The 11,835-nt window shown below is 39.5% G+C and overlaps 1 protein-coding gene across 1 annotated transcript; it reads left to right on the forward strand.

The window, feature by feature from the left end:
• Positions 1 to 999: 999 nt before the first annotated feature.
• Positions 1,000 to 5,693, forward strand: aqp10a (aquaporin 10a; the record flags this gene model as incomplete). Its single annotated transcript, XM_083917819.1, has 6 exons — positions 1,000 to 1,083; positions 2,609 to 2,735; positions 3,078 to 3,215; positions 3,377 to 3,499; positions 4,061 to 4,274; positions 5,474 to 5,693. The coding sequence occupies 6 exons, from the start codon at positions 1,000 to 1,002 to the stop codon at positions 5,691 to 5,693; spliced, it is 906 nt and encodes a 301-aa protein (XP_083773945.1).
• Positions 5,694 to 11,835: the final 6,142 nt, after the last annotated feature.

Raw genomic sequence — 11,835 nt, forward strand, 5'->3', positions numbered from 1 at the left:
GTGATGCCTTTTATTCTTGTGTGTCCCGCAAAGGGCGATAGTGTGATGTGATATTATCTTGCTGTCAGTTGGCAGTAAAGACAAAAATCTGAAGCAGGGTAAAGGTATCTCCTTTTACACATTACCAAACAGTGATACTACTCAAAAGTCGATGTGATAAGAAAAGATGCACTAGCTGTAGATACCTCCACACACCATCATCATGTGAAGGTTTATGTTGTGGAGAGATAGTCATAACTTCATAAAATATATCCAGTCTATTTTCAGATGATATAGCAGTAAAAAGGACAGCAATCAGATTATGCTCACCAGTAAGGATGTGGGACTGACCTGTGTCAGTCGTTAGATATCTTATCTTATGTCAACACATTTTTTCCATTCTACAGTCATGTGCCGCTTCGGAAATTATCAGTAATAACATTTTTCTTTACTGCTACACAGTAACAATTTGGGAGTCCAGAGTTCAGTAAAGAGGGTTTATGGTGAGATCTTGCTCTCTGATGATGAGACATTTTATTTATGTTTTTGTTCTTGTGACTTGAATTCCACAGAGATCAATTTTCAATAGCTGAGTGCTAATACATGTGGTGTGTTTTTATTTATTCATATGTTAGTATTACCTGTGGCTGTCTCGTACATGGATACAGATTGAGGACTTGAAGAGGAAACATAGGGATGAATAAGCACTGGTGTCTTATATATCTGAGGCTTATTGCTCTCTGTCAGTGCTGTCAACACATAATCTGACTATTTATGGCCTCTGTTCATATATGCAACCTCTAACAGCTGAGACACATTACGCTCTCTGCACCAGCCAATACTAAGGTGTCACTACCCAATAAATGAGTAATAGTGTTAACCAGCTGTGCAGAGTGACGTGGGCGCAGGTCTTCAGATAATCAGCTTGAAGTTCCTCCACCAACACCACCACATCAGCTACTGGACCGACAGTATAGACGGAGATCTGCCTGAGATGAGAAGAGGGATTTTACTACTGCAATGTTGAACCAACGCGTCGTGAGAGTGAGGAATGCCCTGGTGCGAGAGTGCATGGCTGAGTTCTTGGGAACTTTCGTCTTGCTGGTAAATGACAACACCTTTTTTTTTTTAGAAAAAATGAATTGTCTAAATGTATGTACTAAGAACTTCTACATTGTTTTAGATCATTTGGATTTTCTTTAAATTCCTTAAAGGGAGACAGAGAGATGGATTTACAGTTTTCTAGATCTAGACTTAATTTGAAACAAATTTCTTCCATAGTCATTTAGCCTTCCTTTCATTTGCAATGTGATTTAAAAAATGTATTTATTTATTTTATCATTGCTGTTTTAGTTTTGAGTACATTGGACATGTAAGTCACATGTAGCTGTATATTCCTCAGATTTTAATTAATTTTACTGACCAATGGAAATATCACAGCATCATAGGAAAACTCTCATTGTATTGGTAAAACTGCAGCAAAGTTTCACTGTGGTACATATCTTTTTTTCCTAAATCAAACAAAATGCAAATATTGAAAATATGTTAAGATATGTTTTGGGCTCTTTTAAAAAAAATGTATTTGAATATTTATTTTACATGATCCTGGAACCATGCACTAGTTTTAGACTGAAGTCATGTGCAGGCAGCTTCCTAGAATCAAGATATTCATGGTATTAGGATTTGGACAATCTTTCTACTACTATTATTATTATTATTAGTAGTAGTAGTAGTAGTAGTGGAAGTAGTAGTAGTAGTAGTAGTAGTAGTAGTAGGAGTAGTAGTATGTATGTATGTATGTATGTATGTACACAGTAGAAGGGAGAGCCTATTTTTTTATTATCTACTTCCCATTTCGATTTGTCAATTTACAGTATTTTGTTTCCTCTAAAACAGAAAATCAGATGTATACAAGACATTAATGAACTAATACGCAAAATATGCAGAATGAGGTACATACAGTATATTAAGATTATCCATAAAATTAATTAATTGTCATGATCCATGTGGATTTTACATTATTATTATTCATCCAGGCCTTCCACGTGTCATCTTTTCACTGACACTTTTGTCTCCTGCTGTTGCTTTGAATGGCCTTGGCCTTTACATGGTTTTCTTTCTTTTTTTTTGCTTTGTTTATTTGGTTTTGCATGAACACACAATTGTGTCTTCACAGCATTTATAAAAAGTAAAATGGTAGATATCCCCTTTATATAGATATATTATGGAAAGTACATGAATTGTGAAGTTACCATAACTTGCTTTACTGCAACCTCGACCTGTAATAAATACACAATTCAACCATGTTAATTAGTAATTCATCCATAACAGCCATAAAGTTTTATCAGGAATAGCCCTACTGCAGGAGGTGCGGTTTTTGTGAGATGAATATGTAAAAGACTAAATGTGTGTGTTGACATAAATAATTAAATGATCTCAGAGAGAGAGAGAGAGAGAGAGAGAGAGAGAGAGAGAAAGCAATAAGGCTTTAAATAATGTGCACGTATTTCTGCCTGCACACGGAGGAATTGTTTCTTGCTCCTCAGAAGTTGTAAATATTTCTCCTGACTCTTCATCCCTTCTTGGATTTTCTCTCACTCTCACTGTCCTCTTTGTATCTGCCATGAAGCTCTTTGGCTGCTCTGCTGCAGCGCAGGTCAAGACAAGCAGAGAGACTAAAGGCCAGTTCCTGTCAGTCAACATGGCCTTCTCTGTAGGCGTGATGTCTGCTATGTATCTCACCAAGGGCATCACAGGTAAATCAAATGGAAACTTCCAATGATATGATCTTTTAACTCAATGTAATCCTTGAAAGAAGAATATACAGTAAAAAAACAACAACAAAAAAACAGCAGTATTCAGTTTATTGCCTCAGTTAGGACTTTTCCATTACTGCAGTAATTTACTGATTTGAACCCTAACATCCCTCACCTAGCTCTTCAAGGTCTTCATTCTGACAGATATCCACCGTCTCACACACTATATGGCTACAAATAACGTGAGATCTAATTATCTTCTTGTATTATCTTGCTGTAATTCACTTTTGTCCGTTTCCTTCCTGTCTTCCGCCCCCCGCCATCTCCTGCTTTTCTCTGTAGGTGCTCATCTGAACCCAGCGGTGACTATGAGTTTCTGCGTGTTGGGCAAAGTGCCCTGGGGAAGGCTGGTGCCCTACTGCCTCTCTCAGCTGCTGGGCGCTTATCTGGCATCAGCGCTTGTCTACCTGGTCTACTATGGTTTGTCTTTCTGGCATTTTAAACACTTTATCATTGACATACAGATGGGTGATATATTAAAGAAAAGACCTGAATATCAATGGAGAAATATAACAAAATGCAAAAGCTTTGCACACATTTTAAAATCTGTCTTGTTTACATTCCCTCTGTTTATGTCTCAGATGCTATAATGGAGTTTAGTGGAGGAGTGTTGACTGTCTATGGCCCAAATGAGACAGCGTCTATATTTGCAACATATCCCTCCGAGTACATCACTTTGGGCAGAAGTTTCCTTGACCAGGTCAGTGAGAGGATTCCTTCCTCAATCATTACTGTCCCACGGCAAGAAATTCTGTCATTTTTTTTTGAAGATAAAGCAGGTTGAATCGCTATATAAATACTGTGAAAGTATCTCCACAGAGAGATGCACACAGCCTTTATTCAGAAACTGTTTTAAATGAGCTGTCAGGACTTCTGTATGTTGTGATGTCACAACTTTACTATATATAGGTCGAAAGTGTCACTACAGGGCTTTTGCAGTCATTCCTCGGCTGCAGTGACGGTGCAATGATGCTTAGAGTGCAGATACCGAAGACCCAAAACTGGTGACCAATCAGTGCATACTGGGCTTTTTCAGGAGGGGTCTTAAAGAGACAGGAGCTAAAACGGAGCGTTTCAGAAAGAGAGTAAATAGAGATATATTCAGACAGACAGTATAAGAAAAAAAAAGCTTTTTTTTTTTAACATTAAAGCATGTAAACATCATCTGATAGTAACCCCAAATACGAGATATCCATACATAATAGGTCTTTAACAACTGTTCCTTGATTTGATTCTGCATTTCTTTTACACACTTCATTAGGTAGTGGGCACTGGCATGCTGATGTTGTGCATACTGTGTTTGGATGAAAAGAGGAACACCCCCGCTCCATCAGAGTTGATTCCTGCTATAGTGGCAGTGATCGTCCTGGGCATCTCCATGTCAATGTCAGCCAACTGTGGCGCTGCGATAAATCCTGCTCGGGACCTGGGGCCCCGCCTCTTCACACTGACTGCAGGCTGGGGCACTGAGGTCTTCACGTAAGTATCTTATCTTATACATACAGCACACATGCACAGCACTAAATATACAACTTTCAAACTGATAAAAAAAATGCATGTTTCTTATCAATCATTTTATAGCCTTACTGATAAAGCTACATAATCGTTCAATATGCTATAATGACATGTGAAGATGGACACTGTATGCCACACTTACAGGTCTTTCACATTGTGTTTATCAGGAAATCACACTTGTCACAGGTTATCAGCTGTGTTTCTGCAGGATCAAAGCAACTTGAAGTGTTTCAGAACATCTGATAAAGAACTGGTGTTTGTTTCTACAATGCAACCTGTTGCTAGGTGATCTTACGATACTATGGTTTTTCTGTGCCTCCACAGCTGTTATATGCTCGTTGTGCTTGATCTAATCTATTTAAAGTTGCATTCATTGATTCTAGCCCACTAGGTGGCAGAATAACAGTGTACAGTGTATATATCTCAGATTGTATTTTCACACCCACTTCAGATTGTTTACTTGATTGTTTATTATTTATTTGTACTGTATTTTATTGGCTATTTATTAGCTACTTAGATTTATTTTAATTGTATTTTATTTGAGTCTTTACTTTATTTTATTTCTACTTTATTCATCTTTATGGCTTGTTTCTACTGTGCACGGAGCATTGGAACGAAAGAATTTCCCCCCGGGGATCAATAAAGTATTCTGATTCTGATTCTGAAATCTAAAACATGCAATAGATAACATAACAAATCTGGTAGGAGTGAAGTGTAAGGAAATAATTGCACACTTTCACACACAGCAGACAGACATACCCTCTGTGTTCTGGCCACCTGTGCAATTCCAATACTCACTGGTGTCTAAGCCAACTGCAAAAAACAAAAAAACAAAACAAAACAAAAAAAAAGAAATAGCTGATGGTGAAAACAGCAGGTCAGTAATTTGTTCTGTAACTATGTTGGGTGCTGGTCAGAAAGCTTGTTTGCTGAAAATAGTTGCTTCTGTAACTATTGGTGGTGACTGGTGACACTGAACCATTACCTGGGCCAAAAAAAACCATTGAACTAAAAGAGGCACAAAATACCAGTAGAGCTGAGTCTCTCTGTGGGTTCAATTCCTTACACATTACACATTCAATTTCAATATATATATATGTTTATTTATAGATAAATATAAATAAACAAACTCTCATCTGAAGCCCTTTCTGTCCGCCCTTCAGGTGTTACAACTACTGGTTCTGGGTGCCCCTGGTTGCCCCACTTATTGGAGGTATTATAGGGACTTTCATGTATTTGATCTTCATCCACTGGCACCTGCCTGACCTGCCTGACCCAGACCCTTCTGAGAGCCTCTCCACTCTCTCCACCATCAGTGGCAAAATCAAGCAGCCCAGCACAACGTGGGACAGTGGGGTAGAGTTAAAGGCTGCACGTCTGTAAGTGTTACTGTAATGAAGTCACAGGCAGTTAAAGACAGGAATCTGTTTGTGAATAATGTTTGAGAAAGCAGAGGCGAACACTGTGAGAACACAGACACACATGTTCTTCTGTTGGAGAAATAACCGGACTTTCTTATTTATATACTGTGTGATCTACATTATAGTGAGCTTCTTTAACACAGCTGATAGACATGAAGGCAGCTGAGAGTTATTGATTGTGTGATAATGCTGTTGTACATTGATGTTTGTGTTGTTTATAGTATTGATTTTTCCTTTAATTATATTACTGAGTATGTGTATTTACTTTGAATGAAATGTCATAATCAATACTGAGCATATGTTTGGCTCATTCAATAAAACTTTAGTCTGAAACTTATAATGATGTAAATATATTTACAAAAATCCCACATTTTCATCTTGATGCTTCTTAACGTGTTTGCTTCATGATGTATACCTATAAGTATCCGTTCTGAGATCTGCAGTCACTTATTATATTATATGTTATATTTTAAGGGAAACCATTTCATTGCTTCACCCTGGTGCATGCCTTTGTTGTTACAAGTGTGTTTGGATGTTTACTCTCCTGTACTTGAGGAGAAGAAGGTGGATTCAGAGAGCCACTTCAGAAAAGTCTCCAACATCTGGAGGTCTACATTATGACTATGTGAGGCCTTTCATCAGCGTTTTGCTTTGGTCTCTTGAGTCCATCTGGAAAACAACTCAGGAGAAGATTGTGAAATAGGTTGATTACAGAGTAATGATGTGTTTGAGCATTTGAGGCATGTTCACAAAGTTCAATTGGTGGTCTGTGTCACTGACAATGTCACAAAGTATATGTGATATCAATCTACAGCAACAGTGGGACAAGAGAGCAGAAGGCGGCAACCTCAACGGTGTTTGATTGTTTTTCTCAAAACATCTTTTTTTAAACCTCAGCTTTAAGTGTCGTTTTATACCTCCACCCAGAGATTCTCAGCTTTACACTGAGAATACAGGACACAAAGAAAATGAAAACAACGTGAGATCATCTCTCCACCTCCCCTCACCCCAGCAGTTAATGATTGTGTCGACCATGTTTCAGCATATCTCTGCATGCTACAACATAATTAACCTAATTTGAGGGGGGGGGGGGTTCTGGGCAACATGTGTGAATGTTTAAAAAGTACAAAGTGAAAATCAATCGAATTTCCTTTGGTATGTATATTATTTTATGACAGATCTGTCATAATAGTAATGTAATTGTTAAATCTACAGATGCGGTGTCCCATATGGTGCAGTTATTATTGCATTATGTTGGGCATGATGCAGATGTTGCGACATTGGGCTGTGGACAGATGTTGGAGCATGAATAGTAATACTGACAGAGCAGCAGAGGGCGGTGTGACACAGAAGAGAGAAAAAAACACATGGCTATTGATGAATGGCAAAGGGTGTGTTTAGGCTGTTAAAGCAGCGAAGATTTGCATTACAAAAAAATAAAGTGATTAAAACAGGCACATGTATTAAAATATAAAACTGTTGAAAAGTTAGAAACAATGGGGATATAATTAAAAACACCTCAAATGATGGAAACCAAAACGCCAGATCCTCAGTGAATGTGCATTCAGGTTCAGATGGAGGTGGAGAAGGTGAAGGAGGTGGAGGTGAAGGAGCCCCTCCTCCTCCTCCTCCTTCCTCTCTCTTGTCCGAAGCCAAACCCTCCCTCACCTCGACTCGGTGTCTCCAGCGCATCCCGGGTCCCTGCTTCACCCTCCCACCTCAGTGACCGCATCTCATAACGGGGCCAACGTCCAGTTCAAGCCCGGAACCTCATCATGACCTCGGCGAGAGAAGCAGCGATGATGTCCCTACCAGAAGCCTATTTCTAACGCCAACTTGGAAAAAAGGTAGGTTTGTGTTTCCTGAGCTGTTGCAGCCGCGGTTTTTATCTCCGCCTCCATCATGTATGGCACAGCCGGCGTGTGCTATATGCAGTCTCACTTTATCAGCTGAAAATATTGATGCGTGTCTCAGTTTTCATTGTGATGCGTTCAGATCTTATTACTGCGCCAGACAATGTGCTTTACATTAAAGCTGCTCCGTTCATACAGTAGATACAGGTCTTAGTTTAAGCAGGTTTTAAGTCCCTGAAACTAAGAGTTTCCCCAAAGTCAAAGTGAAAGTTAGTCATGTCACTGTGTATCTACTGACCACAATACATCATTGCATTTCCTCTAATGAGTCCTATAGAGGATTTATGGTGTTTAAGTCAATTTCTAATTCAGAAATGTCCAACCAGTAACTTTACTTTACTTACTTTACCTTACATCAGAGTTATTCTAGGTATTCTTTTTCTTTTTCAGTTTGCTTCCGTATGAAAGTATCTGATCTACAACCCTAGTTAATTTTAAAAGGATGTGATGCAGAGACCACATTGATACACCATATGGAACAACAACTATTGTTGAAAGACAGATATTGTGTTTAGTGAGTTTTTAATAATAATAACAAATTGACATATGCCCATTAGTGTACCACACATCCTCCTGAAGAAACATACAACCTGCCTTCTGAGCAGGTCAGTTGCTAGTGGCATCACTTTGTTAGATCTATTTTAGTCCTTTCTTGTTCTTCACTTCCTTATGAAAGTTACTACAGCGATTTACAGTTAATCCACAGTAAACTCTTTATTTTAACAGGATGCCATGCAGATACCACAAACAACTTGTGTCTAATGTGGTAGAAGAGATTAAAACCCTGTAATTTAATTACTCTTAAAGAAAAACACAAGCTCAGAACAGGCATAATGGTTTCACTTTGTTAGAGTTACTGGAGTCGAGTTGCTTCAGTTTGTTGGTTGGATTTCTAATGATAGCAACAAAAGTCACGATCTAATATTTGGGTTCATGATGTCATGCAGGTGTCGTGCATCTTCATGTCATAGAAAAATATTTGTTTTTAATACAGTAAGAAAAAAACAGTAAAATACCCGAGGTTGCCATTGACAAACTCTATTATGGAAAGACAGAGACCACACTGGCTAGAATAATATCAAACAAAACCAAATGAAAGAATACCTTATGGTCATCCCCCTACTGCAGGTACATCACACTGAGACTGTAATAAGGCCTACCTATCCAACTTTGATATATACCTCTTTCCTTCAGAGCGGGGACATTACATAATGACCCACTGTAAACAACTGACTACAAGAATATTATATACAATACATGGTTGTTTGTTTTGTAATGTTTAAGATGTGAGGTACTGGTATTTTGTATTGCAGTTCACAGTTTTCATCAAAGATTTTTGCTGATCCAAATCCTCCAAAACCTCAGCCAGACTCCAGTGAGGGAGATGAAAGGGATTCTGCCCCGAGGCTAAGAAGGTGTTCAGACATTCACTGTGTCCCCGGCGTTGCTCACTCCCCAGGTTGCCAGCTTTATTTGAGAAGGGCACTGCAGGTCTATAGGGTTATACAAGCCGGCAGGCACAGATGGAGAGGGAGAGAGAGAGGGAGGGGGGGGATGTGACAACTGGAAGTCTGGAGAGAGGAGAGAGAACATAGAAAACATCTATAATTCCATTCAAATCATAACGAGGCACTTTACAGTGCAAAAATTGAGCAGAAAGCATGTGATAACAGAGAAGAGCGCATGACAAGAGACGATGCTGGAAACTGTAGCTGAAAGCTGATCGCCCCAACCCACATGGAGAGAGGCAGAGTCGCTCTTTCTCAGGAGTATTGATTGGAGGCTTGATGACTTGAGCCCCTATTTGCCATACTGTTTGCACCTTATAGTATGCACTACAAACCCGAGGCCGGGACGTATAACGCCTCGCCTCTGCAACCCCGTGTCTCATCTTACTGCTGTTACTTAGCCGAGATAAAACAACGTGAGTGAAAGCAAGTAGGTGTGTAATATTAGCAGGTCAGCATAAATGTGTAGTGGGGAAAGTGAAAAGTGGAGATAAGAGTTCTGGGAGGAAAAATACCGCTACCGATCCGTCTTTCTCATCCACTGTAGGAGGAGACTGACGGTGGATCTGGCCCGAGCCAGCGGTCCCCAGACACTGAGTGCCACACGGACTGATGCAGCTCTCTGCTGAATGTCATTTCCTCATTATGGCTCAAACAGACCAGAGATGGTCTGGAGTGTCTGTGTGTGTGTCGGTGCGTGTGTGCGTGTGCGTGTGTGTGTGTGTGTGTACTGTCCTATTGTGCAGCAGCTGTAGTGCCTGATTGATTTTACACATTCTTTCTTCTGCAAGGCAAATGCATTTTTCCACTTTTCAAAACAAAAATATGACATGACAATGAATGAGTGCATCACTTGAATACGTGCATTTTCTTTTAAAGGTGAATAGGCTTTTTTGGTTACATGGTTCTCACTTCAGGTTTTCTGCTATAACCACTTCAACCTTCATTCCTCAGTGCCATTCTTCACAATAACATTCAGATTCAAGATTCTTTATTGTCATTCAAACTCCATACCAGACAGGTACATGCACTCTCAAAATAATTTTGTGTTCAGACACATTCCTCATTTAATTTTATTTATATGTGGTTTAATTTTCACTCAGATTTGTTTGGAAGAGATTGATCGATAAAGTTTTGAGAAGATATACACTTTATCTATCAAGAATGAATCACATTGTCACAATCATTTCATGAGAAAAGGTAAAAAAAACAACTTTTTTACAACAGTGTAGGAGGAACGAAATTCTGTTCTAAAAACAGTGAAGAAGAAAATGCGTGTATAAATCTATATATACATATGTAAATGTTCAATAAATAAATAAAATAAAAGAAGCTGTGGCCTTCACACTGTGAGCAGCAGACAGTATGAGACTTTGCAAAAACGTTAGGAGTATGTGCAAATATAAAGCACATACTCTTCACGTTTTTGCACAGCAAAATAATAAAGAGTAACTACTTCTCTGCTGAGTCTTTCACTTCCTCTCCTTTAACATCTGCAGGAATCCCATGGGCCATAGCAGAAGACTGCCGGCAGAGTGGAGATGTTCAGAAAGAGGCCTCCTCCAGGTCAGTACCTGACACTCAACACACTGATCACTTGTGCACTGAGGTAAACTGCTGTAGTTTCCTTAGTGTCAGCAGTCCTGAAAGCCTAATGATGGTGAAACAAGGGAGGATCTGTTGGTGGGAAAGCTCACGCGGCTCCTCAGAGTCTTGACTTTTACCTGGTGTTAGTAAGTGTTCTTAGTGGCTGCATTACAGTCAGATGGCACTCCAACACATTAACATATGAACTCACACAGGATGTATAAGGGAAATATTAAAATCAGATTCTGAAGTCTGGAGGGGTTCAGGGATTCATTAAGACGTGTAATCACTTGTTATAGTCATAGGCTGTACAAAAAATGGACGTAGCCTCTCCGTCAAGGGCTGCTCTCTCAAATCTCCAATCGTCCTCGCCTACAGGAATCACCATCTTGCCAGACTTTGACTCCGCCTCATTTCCTCTTACCAAAAAAGGGCATTGATGTGATGAAGAGGGGAGGAAGATACGTCCATCATAATATAAATGTTGTACTTTGGTAGATGCCCAGACAAACAGTGTCATCACTTTTCATCACTTCAAATCAGAATCAGAAATACTTTAATAATCCCAGGAAAAGACAAAACACACAACAGCACGACCTGCCACACCATGTTTCAAGCGTCTCACATGCTTATCATGGTGATTTCTTTGGTAGATGCCCAGACAAACAGTGTCATCACTTTTCATCACTTCAAATCAGAATCAGAAATACTTTAATAATCCCAGGAAAAGACAAAACACACAACAGCACGACCTGCCACACCATGTTTCAAGCGTCTCACATGCTTATCATGGTGATTTCAAAATGCAAACAACAGGGCAATAACTATATGTTATTGGAGTGTAAACTTGACATAAAAAAGTCAAATCAGATTACTGTGAGCACCAGTCAGATCCAGCCAGTCTGGATACAAGATGCATGTTATTGCAAAGGGACCACAGTGATAGTCCTTGGCTTAAAGCAATTCTTACCTTTCTTCCATTGCTCAGTTAGAGCACTCAGCGCTTCCCTCCAAAGTCCCACCCTCTACCCCCTGCCTGACCTTTGAAGCTCCCTTCTCCCCTGACACGTGCGTTGAGAGAGAAATGCTGCGTTCA

The sequence above is a fragment of the Echiichthys vipera genome (assembly GCF_963691815.1).
Source record: "Echiichthys vipera genome assembly, chromosome: 8".
Lineage (NCBI taxonomy): Eukaryota > Metazoa > Chordata > Actinopteri > Perciformes > Trachinidae > Echiichthys > Echiichthys vipera.